The sequence below is a fragment of the Nasonia vitripennis genome, chromosome 3 (genome assembly GCF_009193385.2).
Source record: "Nasonia vitripennis strain AsymCx chromosome 3, Nvit_psr_1.1, whole genome shotgun sequence".
NCBI classification, from domain to species: Eukaryota; Metazoa; Arthropoda; class Insecta; order Hymenoptera; family Pteromalidae; genus Nasonia; species Nasonia vitripennis.
Genome location: NC_045759.1, coordinates 24,020,413 through 24,040,754, shown reverse-complemented (window position 1 = coordinate 24,040,754; position 20,342 = coordinate 24,020,413). Strand labels below are relative to the sequence as shown.

At 46.3% G+C, this 20,342-nt stretch overlaps 4 protein-coding genes across 8 annotated transcripts; 3 read left to right on the top strand and 1 right to left on the bottom strand.

The window, feature by feature from the left end:
* Positions 1 to 98: 98 nt before the first annotated feature.
* LOC100121862 (oxysterol-binding protein-related protein 8) lies at positions 99 to 8,146 on the top strand. 4 transcript variants are annotated; one of them, XM_031927562.2, is made up of 17 exons: positions 99 to 314; positions 1,802 to 1,903; positions 1,996 to 2,182; positions 2,264 to 2,395; positions 2,666 to 2,967; positions 3,029 to 3,173; positions 3,241 to 3,462; positions 4,946 to 5,103; positions 5,523 to 5,701; positions 5,774 to 5,951; positions 6,028 to 6,124; positions 6,301 to 6,497; positions 6,572 to 6,697; positions 6,772 to 7,020; positions 7,099 to 7,266; positions 7,407 to 7,582; positions 7,673 to 8,146. In XM_031927562.2, the coding sequence occupies exons 3-17, from the start codon at positions 2,047 to 2,049 to the stop codon at positions 7,914 to 7,916; spliced, it is 2,709 nt and encodes a 902-aa protein (XP_031783422.1). In that variant the 5' UTR covers positions 99 to 314; positions 1,802 to 1,903; positions 1,996 to 2,046; the 3' UTR covers positions 7,917 to 8,146. The 4 variants fall into 4 exon arrangements, with proteins under 4 accessions (XP_031783422.1, XP_008206368.1, XP_008206370.1 ...); XM_008208146.4 differs by having other exon boundaries at positions 1,991 to 2,182; XM_008208148.4 differs by lacking the exon at positions 1,802 to 1,903.
* A 54-nt stretch (positions 8,147 to 8,200) lies between these two features.
* Positions 8,201 to 11,121, top strand: LOC107980885. Its single transcript, XM_016983884.3, has 2 exons — positions 8,201 to 10,433; positions 10,559 to 11,121. The coding sequence occupies exon 2, from the start codon at positions 10,627 to 10,629 to the stop codon at positions 10,930 to 10,932; it is 306 nt and encodes a 101-aa protein (XP_016839373.1). The 5' UTR covers positions 8,201 to 10,433; positions 10,559 to 10,626; the 3' UTR covers positions 10,933 to 11,121.
* A 113-nt stretch (positions 11,122 to 11,234) lies between these two features.
* On the top strand, positions 11,235 to 18,052 carry LOC100121810 (regulator of G-protein signaling 7). 2 transcript variants are annotated; one of them, XM_008208142.4, is made up of 11 exons: positions 12,036 to 12,920; positions 12,992 to 14,658; positions 14,905 to 15,052; positions 15,126 to 15,281; positions 15,556 to 15,779; positions 15,959 to 16,170; positions 16,243 to 16,356; positions 16,441 to 16,566; positions 16,629 to 16,815; positions 16,946 to 17,038; positions 17,141 to 18,052. In XM_008208142.4, the coding sequence occupies exons 2-11, from the start codon at positions 14,407 to 14,409 to the stop codon at positions 17,204 to 17,206; spliced, it is 1,578 nt and encodes a 525-aa protein (XP_008206364.1). In that variant the 5' UTR covers positions 12,036 to 12,920; positions 12,992 to 14,406; the 3' UTR covers positions 17,207 to 18,052. The 2 variants fall into 2 exon arrangements, with proteins under 2 accessions (XP_016839369.1, XP_008206364.1); XM_016983880.3 differs by lacking the exons at positions 14,905 to 15,052; positions 15,126 to 15,281; positions 15,556 to 15,779; ... (4 more) ...; positions 16,946 to 17,038; positions 17,141 to 18,052 and adding exons at positions 11,235 to 11,705; positions 11,794 to 11,853 and having other exon boundaries at positions 11,932 to 12,920; positions 12,992 to 13,144.
* LOC100121793 (transmembrane protein 39A) lies at positions 17,970 to 20,338 on the bottom strand. The gene is made up of 7 exons (XM_001605352.6): positions 20,029 to 20,338; positions 19,562 to 19,936; positions 19,252 to 19,490; positions 19,070 to 19,179; positions 18,756 to 19,008; positions 18,467 to 18,674; positions 17,970 to 18,380 (listed from the first exon to the last, which is right to left on the bottom strand). The coding sequence occupies exons 2-7, from the start codon at positions 19,886 to 19,888 to the stop codon at positions 18,126 to 18,128; spliced, it is 1,392 nt and encodes a 463-aa protein (XP_001605402.1). The 5' UTR covers positions 19,889 to 19,936; positions 20,029 to 20,338; the 3' UTR covers positions 17,970 to 18,125.
* Between the last annotated feature and the right edge of the window lie 4 nt (positions 20,339 to 20,342).

Here is a 20,342-nt window from a genome sequence, read left to right as displayed (position 1 = left end):
CCGCGCATACCGCCAGATGGGGGAGGATGTGTATTATATAGTTTGGTTATAGTTATACATTCGCTCTCCTCGCGCTTCGGCCGCTTTGGCTTTGCTCGAGTAGCCGAGTTGTTGTTGGCACTTGGCACTGTACACTCGCTGCGCGGTACGATCGGTACGCTGCAGCTGTCAAAATTGCGCAGATTCGTTGCAGTCTATCGATTTCTGGTGTGTGTCTGATGCAGTGATTGTTGTGACATGCTGCTGCCGCTGCTGCTGCTGCTGCTGCAGAGGACCTGGCCTTGAACGCAAGCTGGAGCTTGACGAGTGATCTCGTAAGAGTCCTTTAAATCACGCACGCGCTCCTATACACGCATATGCACTGCACTCGCTCCGCTTTTTCGATTTCGGCGCAGAGCGTGCCCGAGGATTGTTTACAATAACAAGCGTGCCTCTGCAGTTATAACACGGAGGCTACTACGGTCGATCGTGTTCAACATATCCGCGCGCGCTCGGCGATGATCGATCGAGCGGTCTACACAATTCCAGCGAAAAGAGCACGAGCTCTCGCGGATATTGCATTAATAAACGTCGCGGCACGCGTCCGTCTCGAGCCCATTGATCTAATTGACTTGACTACTCCGAACTAAACGACGGGCGACGGCCACGACGACGACACTGGCTCCCGTCTGTCGGCTGCTCTCTCATGCATAATACATCCATCTCTGCACGTATAACGCTCGCATATAAGTAGGTCCTACACAGCGCTGCTCTTGCCCCCCGCGCGCTCACTCGCATATCAATATAAATAAATATATAAAAACAGCAGCGCGCTGCGACGCGCGATCGTAAAGTGCGCGTACACACATGTTTAGGCTGCAGTAGTCCATGTGTCGGTAATTGTAACATCGGCTAACCAGTCCCGTATACCTACAGCCGTGTGCGCAGACGTGTCGTCGCCGCTTACTCCTTTGCATTATCATTCTAAATATATACCCTCTACTGCACTGTGGGCGGGTAATTAGTCGCGAAGAGGGAGGAGAGAGAGGGCGAATTATAGGGTACGGGACGGACTTGCAGCGACGTGCTGGAAACCTCTATAAATCTCGGGGGGGGGGGGGGGGCAAATCGAATTTGCGTTCGGCCGCAGTGTCATTAGCGGCCAAAGTGCTGCCGCGCTCTATGAGGAATATTTAGGGTGTAGAGTTGGCGCGTGGCGGCTCTCAGCTGTTTTATCTCGAGTCTGCAGCACACTGTATCCGAGCACGACGTTCTGCTACTCGATCGCTGCTGCTGCTGCAGCTGAGCTCTTGACGCGTATATTTAGGATACATGCACAGCTTTTCTCGAGAGCGCATTATATGTAGAAGCTAGGCGGAATACAGGCCGCCGGGCGTGCGCGCTCGCGTGGAAAAGGAGCATCGCAGTCCGCCGCGCCGCGAGATGTTATCACGATAGCCGTATACTATAGCGCACACGTACGATAGAGATATATATATATATATATATATATATATATATATACACGCATACCTGCAGTGTCGCTTCGTTTTTCTCTCTTTTTCTCTCTCGCGCTTTTCTGCATACGTATATGTATATATCCATGTACATCAAGTGGCGGATAATATACACGGCGATGCTTCGTGCAGCGCTAGGCGAACAATCTGCAATTCATCAGCGGTGCCGCGCTAATCACACACATTAAAGCCGCCGACTACGATCATTATACCAACATTACCCACCGCTGCCACGTCTTCTTCGTTGCCCTGGGTGCTTATAGCAGTGATAAGCGAACAGTCATCCTGCCTTCGTAACGTTTCAGAGGGAACTGGGCCGACGCTGCTTTAAGATGATTTTCCTGCGCTAGCGGCGGCTTTTTTTCGCGCATCGTGTTTTTGCGCGACTGCAAAGAATCAGTTGATCGGTAATTGATGGCTGTAGAGATTGATACCCGACTATACTGCAAGTGCTTTTAGTCTTTGTTTTTTAAGAAGAGTGACTTTGCTTGCAGAGCAGCGGAGGCTCTGTTCTGCTCTCATCAGATCTGTACAAGTAGCCTGTCGAGGTATGAGCAATTCCCAACCGATCATGGTGCCTGGAGGAGACCACAGCAGAAGGACCCAGTCAGAGTCGCACTCCACGAGTGTGCCTGGGGAGCACACGAAAACCATGACGCCACCTGGAACTGTCAGATCTGTCTCTGGTTAGTTTTAACCTCCTGACTTTGTTTACTTTGCGTAAGTACACCTAGCTTGTTGACTAATCTGTGGATTAATTGATTCAGCTACTGAAGAGAGACGTTCTCGACGAGGCAGCAGCATGGTACAGCCCATCCTGGCCAAGCCACCTTCCTCTGAGTCACTTGTGACAAACAGTAGCACGTGGGTTGATGCACCAGGCCCACCGCTCTCTCCAGGTAATTTAATAACGAGATAAAATGTTTGTCTGAGCCCACCCAGTTTGTCAAATCCACTCCAAGGCCACTCTGATAAGATAGTGTCGTTAAGTGGAGTAGGTGAGAGAGTTGCCTATTCAGTATTGGGATAAAAATCATGTCGGCATTTCGTATGTTCCAAAGTGAACCTAATTTAAGTATTAATAGAAGACTGCCAAGTGAGGGATAATTATAGACTACTGTATAGCATTCTTCGTAATGTTGAGTCTGATCATTTCTGCTGCATTGCAGGACTGACTGGGTCTGTGACATCCACAACAGGGGAGAATAGTCCCAAAGTTGATGCCTCCCAGGAAAAGCTTGGAGAGTCAGGATGCAAACTCACCAGGAAGGAGTCGTACAAGGCACAACGCAAGACCTACAGAATGGAGAAGAAAAGAGTAGCCGACGAGCTGCTCAATTCATTGAAAGATCCTACAGTGGTTGTTATGAGTGACTGGTTGAAAGTCAGGGGCACGCTTAAAAGTTGGACTAAGCTGTGGTGTATTCTCAAGCCTGGATTGCTGCTTCTTTATAAAAGTCCCAAGATTAAGGTGTGTGATTCATCTTGTTTATTGATCTTTGCACAGATTACATGATTGTCCATACTTTCAGAGTAATCACTGGGTTGGCACAGTTTTACTGAACACCTGTCAGGTCATAGAGAGGCCCAGCAAGAAGGATGGATTTTGCTTCAAACTGTTTCACCCACTAGAACAATCAATCTGGGCACCTAGAGGACCTGAAAAGGAAGCCATTGGTACAGTGAAATATCTTTGATAAATATTTTTCCCACATTGGAGTCTTATCAAATTCTCCATTTCTAGGTGCTGTTGTCCAGCCACTGCCAACGTCCTACCTTATATTTAGAGCTCCGTCCCAAGCCGCGGGCAAGTGCTGGCTGGATGCCCTGGAATTATCCCTTCGTTGCTCATCTCTCATAGTCAGATCGGCCAGTGTCATACCCAGATCACCGCAGCACGACACCACCACTACTCACGAGACGCAGTGGAGCGAGGCCGACTACGAGAAACATTTCGACGATCATGGTATGGGCCAGCTTTCACATTCTTATTATTGTAAATCGCTTTAGTTCGGGCAAGAGGATGGCTACGTGAATCGATATTGACATCGACATTCTTTTTTTGGAGCGATTATGCCAAAGTTCTAGAAAGACTAAGCGTTTGGATTTATAATATAATAGCAGCAATCGTGCTGCAATAGTAACAGGTAGTCGATTTGTGTAGTCTAGCTATTATCACTGAATAATGTACGAACATGGATGCTCCTATTGATCGCGTTTCGCGTGACTGTAGTTTTGCCAACCACTCTCAGTGCTGTAAGAGGTTCCAGTTTGATTTACACGTCGTGGAGCTTAATCGGCCTTTTCGCACCTTGTTAACGCAGGCTCGTTCGGATCTATCAAGTGCCTCGTCAAAGTACATTAGGCTTTTTTTTTAATCTGGATAACTAACTGTTGTCAGTATTTATGCGCATGGTCATCCTCCTGTAATGCACATGATTCAAGGATGGCTATCTTTGTTTAAAACGGCATATCCAAAACAGATCCAAGTGAACGCACGACAATATAACTCCACACTAAAAAAAAAGAATGAGTCGATTAATTCAGCTTGACACGAATTCACAATGCCATCACGATATAGCTCACAAATGACTCAGCAACAGTCGACGCAGAGAACCTATACACAACTCCCACTGTCATACTCGCCGATCGAACAATCAAAACAAAGATAGCGCCAAAAAGTAAAAAAGTTAGAGATGCTCCAAGCCCCCGCTAGTTCCATCCCCTGCACCGTCCTCCCCTAGTGGTCAGACCGCACAAATCAGCTAGCGAAGAAGAAAAACGCCCCAACAAGCATCCAGCAGCTCACGCAGGTCTGTCAAATGTCTCCGTCGCTCGTCGCTGCACCCCGAAACACCGGCAGCGCCCAGCCTCGGCGACGTCTCTGCTGGAACCGCCGTCGATCTACCTCAGTCGCTACGCCCCAGCTTCCCCGGCTACACCTCAACGACGCCTGCTCTCCTGTCCGGGCCCGAACTCGCCGTCGGCGCTGAGAAGCCTGTGCCCCTCACCTACCCCAGTCTTTCAGCAGCTCTGCCACGCGGTCAGCTACTGGGAGCGGTTCCTCGGTGCCTCGCCGGCCAGACCTTCCGCCTCCGAGTCCTCCCCCGCATTCCGCTCCTTCGCCCACGCCAATAACAACAACGACGACGACGACGACGAGGACGATATCGACGACGACGACGACGACGACGACGACGGCGACGACGAAAGTCCCGACAAGGACGAGGAGAACGAGGAGGAGGATAATGAGGTCGATAACGATAATAAATTCAACAGTCCGACTCGTTCTGCTCGTCGCATGTGCGCGCCTCCCGTCTCACGACGAGACAAGCTTCAGTCCCGCCAGCAGCAGCACCACGTAGTTATGCTAGACCCTAATCTGTCCCGCACGCCGCTGCCCTGCCGCCACCGCCGCCGCCGCCGACAACGACGACAACAACCTGCAGACCTCGACGACTGCATCAGTCAACCGGAGAACGGACTGACCGCCGACGCCGAGATCAGCGCTACCGACAGCGAGTCCGAGGAGGAGAACAAGGAGGAGGAACCCGAGCAGATCAAGGAGACTCCTTATGTCGCCAACGAGAACGAAGTTCTAGGCACCGTGAGTTTACCGCTATTTTTTATTCAGCAACATTGTGTTATACCTTTTGAGAAAAATTTACTAGCTCGAGAAAGTATAATTGTTATGGCCTGCCTAATGCCGCTTATTATCGTCATCGATATCGAACGAGTATGCATTCACTTTTTCTGTTATTATCGATTAACGGATTGCGTATACTGTGTACATCGATAAGAACGCTGTTTGTAAACACAAAGCCCGTGCGAAGGTGTAATTTTATTAATAAGACAGCGCAGATGCAGCCTTGTCCGGCTCAGCAAGCATCAAGGTTCTCTCTGGCTTCTGCCCTCTCAAAATAAACTTCATCATAACAATGTATTTACGTGAACCTGAACTTCCCGTTCCCGCACGAGTGTCAGTATCACCGGAATAATAATCCCCGTCGTTTCTTCTGTAAAAAGGCCGGAGAGGTGGTGACGGAGCTGCAGGAGGAGCAAAAGTCCCTCATCTGGTTCCTCATGAAGCAGGTGCGTCCTGGCATGGATCTCTCCAAAGTTGTCCTGCCGACCTTCATCCTCGAGCCACGCTCCTTCCTCGAGAAGCTCGCCGACTCGTATTACCACGCAGACCTCCTGTCGCAGTGCGTATATAGCATTGTTTAATCCGACCCGAGCAATTTCGAATTGATTAATGGTCTTTCGTTTGTTGCCAGAGCCGTGCAGGAAGACGACGCGTTCACGCGCATGAAGGGGGTGGTCAAGTGGTACCTCTCGGGATTCTACAAGAAGCCGCAGGGCTTGAAGAAACCCTACAACCCACTGCTGGGCGAGACCTTCCGTTGCTACTGGCAGCATCCCAATGGCTCGCGCACTTTCTACTTGGCAGAACAGGTGATTTTTCGCCAGTGTAATCTTAACGCTCTCTATCGGACGTATAGACTTATAGTAAATATGGCTTTTGCCACAGTTGTCGCACCATCCACCGATATCAGGCTTCTACGTGACCAATCGCCAGGACGGCTTCACCATCAGCGCGACGATCATCGCCAAATCTAAATTCTACGGTAAATTTAGACAAATGTTCCCAAAACCGACCAGCTCTGCCAAGTCGAATTTTGCAACAATGCGAATTTATTATTAACGTAGAATAGGCATTGGCAAAGTCTTGGACCCGAGCCCATACGTACTATCGATCCTTCTCCGATTTTCATTGAAATATATTTTACGCGCTTGTCTGAAGGTAACTCCACATCTGCGGTTCTGGACGGAGCTGCGATATTAACGATGCTACCGCGTGGGGAGGATTACACGATGACGATTCCCTACGCGCACTGTAAAGGGATTCTGATGGGCACACTGTCTATGGAACTTGGTGGTAAAGTTAACATCGCTTGCGAGAAGACTGGCTATCACACAGAGCTCGAATTTAAATTAAAGGTGATCAACGTTTTTGATCATAATGCTCTTCGCGCATGGCGATAAACGACTTTACTAATGAAAATTGCTTACAGCCTTTCCTGGGAGGGGCAGATCAATTGAATATGGTAGTAGGAAGAATAAAGCTTGGAAAAGAGACTCTGGCAATGATCAACGGTTACTGGGATGGTCAGATTACAATCACAGATAAAAGAACTGGGGTAACTATGACAACTGCCAAAAATACATGAAAAATTTTAACATCTCAATAACGCATCTTTCATTGCTTTCGCAGCAAGAGAGTCCTTTCTTTAATCCAACATCAGAGGTCCGAAAGAGTCGGCTAAAGAAGTACACAGTGCCGTTGGAAAATCAGGGCGACTGGGAAAGCGAAAAGCTGTGGCTGGCAGTGACCAACGCGATAAACAAAGATGACCAGCAAGCAGCAACTGAGGCCAAAACTGTACTAGAGGAGGCACAGCGCGAACGTGCCAAGGAGAGGAAGACTTTGGGTCAGGAGTGGGTACCCAAGTACTTTGTTCAAGTTAGTATTCATTTTTTTATTCTCTTTGATATTCATAATGTACCGAGATCATTTTCATTCATCTTATTTTCTAATTAGGATATAATTACGGGCAATTGGATGTATCGCCATGCCGACATCCGTCCATGGGATCCTAGAAATGACGTTGTGCAGTACGAACACGACTACATTGTAAGCACAAAAACTCGACACAAAACACCAATAATGCGCACTGGCAGTATTGTTTCTATGGAACCTCAGTCTCAGGTAAGAATAGCGCGCGTAATTTTAACTTTGCTCATATTATTCGTAAATTCAGTCGTAGTTGACCTCATCGATCCTCAACTTATTTTAGACACATCCGTTGTATCATTTCTGCCCAACCACCGCTGTTTGTGCTATTTCAGGTTCCGTTATTGATTGCCGAATCCCGTTCTTCGCTCTCGGTTCTAAAATCCTCGAAACGACAACTCACGAACAACCACCCTATCACCGACGCGGCGCACGACTCGGCCAGCTCCTCCGAGGGAGTGCATTCCGATTCGAGCGGTTCAGTTGGAAAACGGCGACGATCCACGGCCAGGTAAGAATATCATCAGAAAGTCGCTGCTTTCAACGTCGCGCGTATCCTAAATTCATATCGAAGCATAATTTTACAATATTTCTTCCACAGAATCGTAAGTATGGTGAAGAGCGTAGAAGACCGGATGCACGAGCACACTGAGAAGTTGGACCAGATCCAGCGATTGATTGAGCAAATGGCCATACGTCAAAGGGCAGGCCGAGATCGGCAGAACGGCTCGCGTCTCGGCAAGCATGTCGTCGACACGCTGATCATCGTATTCGTTGTGTTTATGGCTCAGTTCATCATGAGGATCTGGAGTGGGGCTTCGTCCCTCAAAGCCAAAGAGTTGTAGTAAATTTTCACCCTCCTATCACCTTCGGGTGCAATCAATAATCGATTCTGCGCGCCTGCTTCACTGATCTCGCTCGCGCGCACCAGTCAATCATGTTCGTAATCTCATGGCCGAGATATACCCTAGTCGCTGGCCAAATTCGTTATCGAAGCGTTCTACCAGTATAATTCGCGCCGCCATTCCCCTTCCCTATACGGCGCGAAATGCCTCGAGAATTAGTCGTTTGCAAGATATATATATATATATATATATATATATATATATATATATATATATATATATATATATAAATATTATACGTTAAAGTGATGCTTATAGTGGGTTTTCGAGAATTTCTACTTTTTCGTCATGAAAGCTTTGTATTTTAGATAACTCTTAATGTTGTCATACTTTTATCAATGCACCTTACTCTGTTTTTCATGATATTTCTCAAACCTTTACTACCTTTACTACTTTTTAATATAGTCACCATTCTTCTTAAAATGTTCATTTGTCGAAATACTTTCGGTTGAGCTGTAAGACAGTAAAATTTAAATACTTGATAACCCAATATAAAAATTACTATAATATACATATGGAAATGCCTGAATCGGCGCTACACCTGCTGCAGATAATGTGATCCAGCTCGACCTGAGTCGTAAATATTCCTTTTCTATAGTTTGTAAACTAAACAATAAATATTGCGACCATGCGTCTGTAGGCGAATCATAGTATAGGACGTGATGAATATTCCAGTGTTCCGCGACCCTTGAGCGACGGCTTACTATAAAAATCGCTCGCGTCCTAATATGCATCAATCGAGAGTTTCTCAAGTCGCGTGTTTGATAGCAAGCTTATAAGAATATATTACGAAAATTTTCTAGAATACTGTGAATGCGCGGTCAACTTTTTCCATTTTTTCTTTTTTCGATAACTTTGTACGATTTTCAATGGATGTATCTAATACGGTAAGGAATCACGGAAAAAGGAAGTGCGACCATGAACTTAGCTTCAAAACAATCAGATTTTTCTCGTCTTTGTCGTTCTGTATATTATCTCTGTTTTCTATATTCTCGATCATGCTTATCTTTGTTTTTTTTTTATTTATAAAACACTGAGCTTATGTGACTAGCGTACACGATTTTGTTACGCTTGCTCATTAAATTGTACATTCTCCAATTGTAAATAACTAGTTTATTTCGTGATAATATGTAAATGTGTGTGAAATGGGTGCTTATATTTGGTTTAATGTTATTGAGTTGTCACAGAAACTCGCGTAGTAATAGTTAGCAATGAGGGAGGCATTTATACACACGCGAAGCTGTTTGTGTTTTTATTATTCCGTTGAAAGATGAACGTGTTATTCAAGCTCTAATGTATAAAATACTACTATTTATCATCCAGGGATTTTCAATCCGATTATATTGTTTTCTTCTTTTTTTTTTTGTTGCAACTATTTAATAGTCCTGTTGCGTTATTACCACAATTATTGTCACTTGGATGGGATTTCTCAGGGTTCGTAAGCAATTAGATGAAAGTATATCTGTATAGAGATTTTAAAACGTTATATTGCTCGATTAAGAAAAAAAAATGTTGAAAGATATGATGACGAAGTACAAGAGTTGGAACAGAGCGGAAAGAGCGTTTGAAAGATAGAATCAGTGTACCCGTGTTTATCTATTGATTTATTTACATATTTACGTATGCACACAATTTTATGTTAATTTATTCATGTTGTCTTATGCGAGAGAGCAGTTGTTTTTAATTTTTAAATCAACTTTTATTTATGTTCTCAAGTTCTCTTCAATTAAACGAGCAACTTGACTGTACGTGGTGGTGTATGCATTTGCGACTAGAAAATTCGATTTTGGATTAACAATCTTATCAAATTTTTCGCGCTGTCTCACTGTGAAGCAGACGCTACATTACTCGGTAACGATTAGTCAAACGCCTTTTCAGCGAAATTCTAACAAAAAAATATACAAGCGTACCTAACTTCGTTTAATATACATACTTAAAAGATGCGTTATTATATGAGGGAGAGCCCCAACGTGTTGTTTAAACAGAATAAAAAATTGTTCAGCATGTTTGATGAGAGTGCTAAACGTGAATCTATTAAGAATCTTGAAAAGAATCATAAGAGATGTGTACAGACCCATATTCTATTGCTACTTATATGAGGTCAGCAAGTACTGCGAATTGACAAAACTTTGAAAAACAAAAGCTAAAACAAGTAAATAATTGGTGGGTTTACAATAACTTTCGCAAGCACGCTACATCGCCTTTTTTATACGTACATTATACATTTAAATTGATAAGTATTTAGAGAAAGGGGGTGGAAAAAATAAAGGAAAGGCAAAAAAATATAAACATACATGCATATTCACCTCACACTATTCCCAAATGATGAGAAAGATAGAGAGGGAGAGAAAAGCGCTTGTCGCTTGTTTCTTCATGTGTCAAGCCTCGTATATGTTTATTCTCACTGTTTTCCTCAATTATGTCTGTTCCAGATCAAGTCTGATTTGTCAATAAAGAGTAAGTAAGGAAATAAATACAAGCAAAAATTGTCAAATGAAATGAAGCTGTCTTCTATAATTCTCGTAAGCTCCTAAAACTTCCGTTGAAATTTGGTTAGCCCGTTTTCGTAAAATTTTTCCCAGTTAACAACCAAATCAATGGGAAACCACAAAAAGCTCCAAAAGCTTTATAGTCATCATCGTCATCGACGATGTCAGTCAGAAGCAACAGAACGTCAAGAGCGTCATCAGGCCACTGCAGCCTGACAGCGAAGCTGGTGCGCGATGCCGTGAAGGAATTGGAGAAGAGGCGACAGCGTGTGCCACTCTCGCTGCTCTTGACTCACTTCCAGCAACGGCTGCCAGTACAGCGCAACGTCGAGCTGCTTAAGCACGAGATTATCGAACAGGCCACCAAAGCCGTCAAGCTCGGCTATCTCAGGCAATTCGCCGACGGCAGCTACTGCCTGTCCACCCTCAGGTGGCAGGCGACCGCCGAGGAGTTTGGATGGGATTAAATCGAAGAGCTTCTGCGAATACACTGGACTTGACTTTTTCTACGGGTTATTGAATTTGAACGAAATTGAAATGAAGAGGAAAAGTAAAGAAAAATCAACTGATAGCTAATTATTTTACAAGTAAAGTGTACAATTTCGTCAAAGCTCTACTTTGTAATTAAATTGCAATAAAATACATTTCTACAAAAACATTCGTTTTTACAGTTTTCTCAAATTGTATTTAAAAATCAAATAACGCGCGGTCTTGAGATCTAGTGGTTTTAGAATTTTAGGGATATTTAAAAGACATTGTTTACTGTTCGTGTACTATATGTATATAAACACACGGCGACCTTCGAGAGTCGGTTAGAGCTCACCGTGCGTTCCAGCTTGTGTTTTGTACACGGCTTCGTGGTAGGTAGAAAGAGTCTTAGTTAAGGACAATTATCGTTATAAAGAGCTGCGAAGATGGCGGATCCGCAAAGAAATCGACTGAACAGCATCGTTATCACCGGCAGTGACATGAACCACAGGACGTTCGGTGAAGAGGAGTTGTGGAACTCCTTGCAGTCGACAGTTTTAGCAGGAAATCTGACTATGAACGACGCTTTGGACGTTAAAAACGTTGAACAAATAAAAGATCTGACCACTGTAGACGAGGAAAGCCTGTCGGAGGATAAGGGAGATCGTACGCAATACGAAGATATCCTGAATATGAACATCTGTGCAATAGGATCTGATGATGAGGCATTTTTTGACTGCCCAAGCTATTCTCCGAGATACTCTCCCAGAAAGTAAGTCAAAATTAATAATCTTCCATTCGTTTTACTATCTTTATTCGAATACATTCTGCAACGAGTATGACACGAGTATGATTTTCAGATTGAAATCGCCTACTCTCGGTGCTAGCTTCAAATATTCTCCAAAGTACTCTCCGATGAAGTGAGTCAGAATTCGAATCTTTGACACGTTCAACAATCTTATTTTGCCACGTGTCACATAAACTTCAAACCATTTCAGATCCAAGCTCTCGCCTTCTAGCGCTAATTACGGAAACTTTTTAACGACCGATTCGGCGAGCGAGATAAAGGAAACTTCAACGTCTGACGGTGGATTGGACGAGCGCACTGGTTTCTTGCTGGCTCAGATAGTGGACGATTTTAACAATATAAGAAGCGAGGCTCAATCGACTCCGAATTTGGATCAGGACATCAGTGAAGATTTCAGTGTTTTCAAAAGAAATATTTCGAAAAATAGTGAACACTGCAAGGACAGTAAAAGAAAGCTCAGCTTTGCCAGCGAAGAACCTGCGGCGAGAGAGAAAGCAGCCAAGGCTAAGAGCAAGAAAGGGGTTAATTCGCCGGTCGAATGGAAGCCCGCCAGACGGGTAGCGAGAATGAAGGAGTTTTTCGAGAACAAGAGCAGAAGCGCCGAAGAATCCCGGAACAATCAAACGTCGAGAACATCCAGTTGCGCGAAAAAGTCATTCATACCGAAGTTGTCGAGTTCCTCGTCAAGAGTCTGCAGCAGCAGCACCAGGATCGCACCAAAGTTGATGAAAACTCGGTTTCATTCGAGAAGCCCAAGCTACAAGATTATCTCCGTGCCGAAGTTGGTCATCACGCCGGTCCGAAGGTCGATCGCTTCGCCTGCGAGCAAAAACGGCAGCCGCTCGTTGAGAGCGTCGTCGTGCTCCGAGTACCCGCCCGAGTCCTCGGAAACTAACTATTCCCAGCGCTCGAGAAGTCATTCGGCTAGCGAAATCGAGTCTAATGCGTCGGCAGGTGCCAATAACTCTACCAAGCTGATCAACTCGAGCAGACTTCGAAATACGACGAGGGCCTACTATTTCATCACCAACCGAAAGTCTACTCTTCACAGGAATTCCCCCAAAGGACAGTCGGCGATTTCCAAAAGAAGATCGGTTGGCGTAGCGGCTAAATCGAAATCGCCAATAAAGCCGGTGCGCGAGTTGCGGAAAGTCTTCAGTCCATCGTCCAAGCCCACTGGTCAGTACAGATCTTCCCTATAATCTCACTGTGTTGTTCGAATTGGCGATTTCACCTTGTTTATTTTTCAGTTATCAATCAAACGAAGTCTATAAGAAGCAAACTAATTTAAGAAAGCACGAGTACTTTGAATATATAGTTTATTAGTGTAAGAAAGTGTGTACCGTTTCGACTTTTGTGATTTTTTGAGAATATAAATAAGCACGACTATAAAAAGTCTTTATTGAAAATTGTTACTCTTTAGCCGTGTTCAAATTGAAAAAAGTTTCGTTGTTTCGCTTGAAACGTCATTTATTTTTTCTTATATACGCGCGTCGCTACATAATACAAAAGGCTGCGCAGTTCTGACCTCGTCGGGCCTTTGATGCGAGCTGAAAGAAAGCTGGCGCGGCTGAGAGCTGCAACAGGTCATGAAAATTTCAAACTCGACACACACACACACACTGTGAAACTTTATAAAGAAGTTATGCGAGGTGGAAATTTAAGCGCAGAAGGGGGAGATGCAAGTGCAGGGCATGCATCAATTACGCTCGCACGCGAGCGGCGCGCCATACGTTTTTCACCGCTCTCGGCCGTAATCAAAGCAATTAAAATTCATAATGATACAGCGCTGCTCGTATCGATCCAGCCTCGAGAGCGTGAACAACTTTTTAAAAAGCGCGCCAAGCTTTTCTCGACATACGAAAGACGCTCTTGAAGAAAAGGAGCCAGCCTCCGAATCTCAAAAAACTTATCCAGCAGCAGCAGCAGCAGCCGAAAGCGCAGTGGGTATAAGCAGAGCTGGAGCAGTGAAAAAAAGGCCACCTGCACATCCTCTCGCTCTCTCCCTCAGCGACAAAGTCGATCGAGCTCGAGCCACTCAGCGCAACCCCCCACGGCTGCACGTGTTATATATACGCGCGAGGACGGAATAAGATCAGCCGCGCAGCCGCACAGGGAGTTTGGTGGATTTCGCGCGAGGCACCCCCCGAGACCGTAGTGCGCGTAGTGTCGCCCGAGAACTCATACCTCGCTGCTGCTGCTGCTGCGCTTTGCTGTAGTGGATAGTGCCAGTGTAGCAGTAGCGGAGCTGTCCGAGTGCACACGCATAAACAAGCGCACGTAAGCTAGATCGGAGCTGCAGCTTGAGCACACAGGCGAGAATATCGCGAGGCGCAGAAGAAAGCTCGAGCTCGAGTTTACGGAGGGCTCGGGCGAGTAAAGTTGGCCGCTGCAGCCTTGACCCAGTGAGCCGAGGGGGCCGCGAGCTTTTCTACACAGTACATGCACAGTGGCGCGCATCATCCCTCGCTCCCTCTGGCCGTGCAGCCAACTCGCGCGAGCGAGCCGTCTCGTCGCGACTAGCTCTGTCTGTCGAGCGACGCCGAGATAATGAGGGAAGGCACGAAGAGCCTGGCTGCGATGACGACGACGACAACTACGGCGGCGACGAGCTAAATAACGGAGTCGCGCCAGCGAGAGGTGAGGATCTCAGTAGAGATCGGTCATGGTAACGGCGATGAGCGGCGAGAAGTCGAGCCAGGCGCCTGCGGCAGCCGGGGCCTCGAGCAGCGATAGGGACCGCCAGCAGGATGACGGGGACATCCAGAAGCTCGCCACCTGCAACAACAATGGAGACAATCAGACTGAGAAGAAGCAGCAGCTGCCGGCCTCGCTTGCCTTCACCGCACAGGCCCACCCGGCGACCCTCACGGCGCCGGTCGCCCAGGATTCGCCCAACTATCTCACCTACAAGAAGGTACGTATACCGGGGGAGCCGAGCGAGCGTTGGCTTTGTTGATGTTTACCGGGGTGAAAGTCCCTGAAAGTTCGAACAAAGCGCGCATTCAGCGTGGGTTATTCGACTCTTCCGCGAGCGCACGTGCAGTTTACATTTATAGATTTTTCAAACTCGCGCGCTCGCGGAGATCGACTTTCCGGAGTTCTCGCATTCATGCATTATCGAGTCTACTCAACTCGCGTGCACGCCTGCTTTATTGCCCAGATGGAATCGATAATCGAGAGAATGCTGGACGAGGAGTCGGGGGTGCCAGTCAAGACGGTCAAGACCTTCATGACCAAGATCCCGTCCATTTTCACCGGCACGGACCTCATCACGTGGATGATGAGGAACATGGACGTCGACGATCAAGGTACGCGCGTCGATCTCCGCTTCGAAGGTACCCAATTTTCATAGCCGATCGACTCTCGTTTTCTTCTCCGCAGAGGCGCTACACGTCGCACAGCTGATGGCGGCGCACGGCTACTTCTTCCCGATCGACGATCACAGTCTCGCCGTGAAGAACGACAATACCTTCTATCGCTTCCAGACGCCGTACTTCTGGCCGTCGAACTGCTGGGAACCCGAGAATACCGATTACGGTTCGTGTCTCCTCGCATGACAAATCGGGAAAAGTTCTGGAGCGCAAGTAGAAACGGCTCGGCTGCAGTCAGCCGCGCGAGCTAAACCGCTTTTTCTTTTTCCCCGTAAACGCGTCAAATCGCTTCCGCCTCCCCTACGCGTGCACGCATATACATTCGACTTTGAAAATCCTCGCCCCCCCCCCCCACACACACAAACACACACAGAACAGCTGAAAAATGCACCCTTGACACCCTTTACGTGGGTCTATATCTCTGTTTGTCGGTTCCGCAGCGGTCTACCTGTGCAAGCGCACGATGCAGCACAAGACGCGGCTCGAGCTTGCGGACTACGAGTCGGACTACCTGGCCCGGCTGCAGAAGCTCTTCTCGAGAAAGTGGGAGTTCATCTTCATGCAGGCCGAGGCGCAGAACAAGGTCGACAAGAAGAGGGACAAACTCGAGCGCAAGGTCCTCGACAGCCAGGAACGAGCTTTCTGGGATGTTCACCGTCCGATGGTCAGTCTCCGCTGTTTTTACACCGACGAGCTCGAGGGGAAATTTTTAGCCTCGCGGATCTAGTATCTATAATTAGGCTTCGCGCGCGCGTCAATTTTTTATCGGAAAACGCGTGATCCGCCGTAGCCTTGCATAATGGTATAGACTGCGTAATGTGCAATCGCTGTTGTTATCCGCAGCCCGGCTGCGTCAATACCACGGAACTGGACATCAAGAAGGTATGCCGCAACGCGGGCAAGTCGATACCGGCGTTCGCGGCGACGCAGCCATCGGCTAATCGCCGACCCAACCAGCAGATCCACCGCAGCGCAGGCGAGCTCAAACGGGAGATCGAACTGCTCAAACAGAGATTGGATAGGCGCATCATCAAGGTCTCCAAAGTCGCCGACGCGTGAGTCCTGCAATCAAATGTCGACATTGAATCGCGCGAATCGAGATAAAATACGAATCTGCGTTTACGCAGGTTGATCGGCTACTTTGAGCAGTACGCGGAGTACGACCCGTTTTTCACGCTGCCCGAGTATCCGAATCCCTGGGTGTCGGATAATCTCGAGATGTGGGAGCAGGACAAATTACCGTGAGTTCCGTTTCTCTCGATTAACCGTTGATTACGCTTCATCGTCATTTTGTATAAGCTTCGATTCTGTTCAATGCTGCGCAGGAGAGAGGTCTCGGCGAGGCGGGTGAAGAGATGGGCTTTCAGTCTCCAGGAACTCTTGGCGGATCCCGTTGGCAGGGATCAGTTCATTCGTTTTCTCGACAAGGAGTTCAGCGGGGAAAACCTCAAGTAAGCTCTCGCTGAAAAGACAAATAAATTATACATAATTATACAACGCGTGTTCCGTCTAGATTCTGGGAAGCGGTGCACCATCTCAAAACGTTACCTCAGAAGGAAGTGCGCGAGCAGGTGACGGAGATCTGGAACGAATTCCTGAGTCCCGACGCCAGCTGTCCCATCAACGTCGACTCGCGCTCCTACGAGGCGACCAAGAAGAATCTCGAGAAGCCCGATCAATGGTCCTACGACGTCGCAGCGGTTCGTTCTCCCATTATATAACAACATCGGGAACGTTATGTCTCGATTGTCTCGTAAAACAGAGGCGGGCTTTTCCAATAGTCGCGTGACACTCGACAGTCGTTTACTAACTCGGCGAACTTTTCCACAGGCGCACGTGTATCACCTGATGAAGAGCGACTCGTACTCGCGCTACCTGCGCTCCGACCTGTACAAAGACTTCCTCAACGTCTCGAAAAAGAAGGTACCTATACATCTATTTAGAAGTTGATTGATACCCTGGCGGGTCACGGGTCTCGCTCGCGAGGATTAATCCAACATTTATCGCTTTCGCGTGTATTTTTAGACCTCCGTCAAAGGGATCCGATCGATCGTCTCGTTCACAGCCCGCAAAGACACGCAGGCTGTCTAGGGGGAAGGACGATCACGGAAAGGACGACGAAAGAGGCCGGAAGTCGATGAAGAAGAAGAAATTCGAGGAACCAAGCGCTGTGGCTCGTTTGCCGAAACAAGGAACTTCAAGGGGCGACATTTCTTTCTCATTTCCGACACGCACATCAGGCATCCCCAGTCCACACACACACACACACGCCCGCTGGAATTTCGCATTACCTATAATTACTATCGTATTATTATATGACATATAAAAACTGCCAACTGTACCGTGCAGCAGCATATCGCAACAATATAGAAAAACAAACAAACAAACAAAGAGAATAACAGTAAGAACAACAAACAAGAGGAACAGCAGCAAGAGCACTTGCGAACGAACGAGTATCGAGTTTGATGTCAATTTATGAGAACAACTTTTTGCGCCACAATACAAGGCACAATCGTATATACATACATATATTTTCCCTAGCATGTACAACTGGAAAGGAAGAACAGATAAGAGAACGGATCTATATAGATGCGGCGACGCGAGTCATCGCCGCGTACGCCCTTATTTTTTCAGTGTCCCTTTGTTTCGAAGGAATTGACGTTTCCAGGGGGAGAAACGATTGACGAGCACAATACGATGTTCTATTAGAGATCTCAACTTATTCAATTAACTATAAATATATATGCTATATTGTTTGCGGAAACTTAGATCAGAGTGTGTAGATCGTCGAATTGGAATTTCTGTATTCGGATCGTGTATATTAGCAATATTAATTTTAACTCATTAGCGGTGATACTGTTAAAAATTGTTGATTTTATTTGTTTTATGAAAGGAAAAAAAACGTAATGGTGAAAATAAAAATGAACTTATATTTTCCTCGTAGCGTTGTACCTCTTTGGTTGTTTCACACACTAACACACGATCGCGCGCGACGCGTCCATCCTCGCACTTATTGAGCATTGCCAGACAGTGCCATTTGTGCCTTCTCCTGGACTATCTGCTCTGCGCGGTAAACTTTCCAACACACCAAATAGTCCCTGGTCAGCCTGAAGAGCGTATAGTAATTCGTCACGATCAACAGACTCATCGACAGTACCCTATACCACTCTGTTGTTCGGACGAGTATCATCATTTGTACGGCGACAAGAGTCAGTTCTAATCCTAGCAAAGAACACTGCAAAATCGTGGGATTGCCAAACAGCGCCTGAATGAGAAAAAAAAAGAGTCATGTAGTATTGATGGGGAGCGTAGCAGGTATTAGTAGTAGTAGCTTTGTCAAATCAGACGCACGTAAAATCGATAGTGACTCGAGTTTCCTGGTTCAGCAGCGGTACAGAGACCCTCGGAACGATAGAGCTCTTTGTTGTGCCTTACTAAAGAACCATGAGGCCATAAAACAGCGTCGTTCCACGATTGTGCCGGTAAGTGATTACTCTTACCGTCGACTTTTGACCATTTCCCCAAGTGTAGTGCTGCTCTGTGCAGAACGTCGCAGTACCTAAAGCAAAAAACGTTGAAGATGAGTTGTTCTAATGAAATTCAAGTAAAGGAGTAGGAATCGTTATTTTTTCAATCTTACCTAACGGGATACGCCTGTGTGAAGTGAGCGCCTAATCTACCAAGCCAAATCAGAACAATATGCTGTACAACCCATGTTATGTCAAAGTGCAAATGTGGAGGAACAAATATCACAGGTGCAATGCCGCACAAATATGCACTTCCAGATGACGCAAACAGAGCTCTCTTTAAGCGCCGATTAAAGTCCGACTTTAGACTTGCTACCTCTGCCCTAATAGCAGTAGCGTTGAGTGAACAATTATGCAGTGGTTTATCTGTAGAAATTAATTAATTGCTCATTTTTTTTCTCCATATCTTATGTTTTGAATATCTCACCTAGTAAAAATTTCGTTTTCCTATCCTCTTTGACATAAAGAGGCGCAGTGGATATATCAAAAAAGGGTCCTATGCTTGCTCCAAACATGAGGAAGTATACAGATATAATACTGTAAAAAATTCTTTGTTAATGATGAAACCGACGTCGATTACTTTTACAAGGGAGCATTGAAAAAACTTACGGATAACAAAGGTAAAAAACCTTGATTGAATTGTGTCTCTCAGTCATGTAATACAGGCACCAGAAAAGAATGCCCAAGATAACAATTAGAAGCAGTATCCTCATTACTCTTTGAGCAAATGGCAACCAACGAGGAGGCGTAGTAACATCCATAGATTTACAGAGTAGTGCGTAAACAAATTGCCTTGCAACCATTGTTATGATGAATATTAGTAGGTAAGGGTCCATCAAGTAGAAGTTCTAAAAATAATCGCAGTCGTGTCAGATCACTCTTATGGACTAGCTAGGTTCAGCAGGTCGTCGATACGTACCATGCTGTACTCGTTGTAAGATTGAGGTAGCCACCAGACGGTTTTGTACAAGTTGAGTAATTGCAGAGATGCGGCGACCAGGGATGTGGCCAGGGACATGGCTTCGAAAAGCAGCTGCCCATCCACAGGGATCGTGGGAATGGGAACATGTTTGGGGGCCAGTGTGCGACCTATGGACATGTGCTCTCCAAAATGTTTCTTCTCCTCGACATTGCAGACTCCGGAATTAATGTAATTTGTCCCGGAGACGGAATGATTAGCAGTGCCCACTTGTATGCGAGTACTCGCTGCGCTCCGTCCTCCAGGACACCTACGTCCTCCAGCCATCTCTGTCCGTTATTCTCATTACATTTCCCTCCGGATAAAAGTGAAACTCTGATGGCGAATGGGCGCAAGAAAAGAGGAAGAAAACGAAACGACGGTTAGGTTATAAGGAAGCGTGATTTATGAAAAATTTGTTTACTCACGATCGAAATTCTTGAAAGCGTTATAAGTAAGTAGTCGCGACTCGCTCTTGTTTGCAGAAAATTTCTTGACAGTGAATCAGCGAAATATTTGACAGCTCAGCGGGAGAATTTTCTCCTTTTCATATTGCAAAGAGCTCTAGAGTACGCGCGAGTATCGACGTTTAAATAAACATACACTTATCATTTCAATGTTTCAATTCGACATTTCTAACCTATCGCGTTGTGTGTATACATACACACTATACAGGCATACAGCAGATAATATATATGCGTTGTGTGCGTGCTGCGTGCATAGCTGCAGCCGCGATATAACT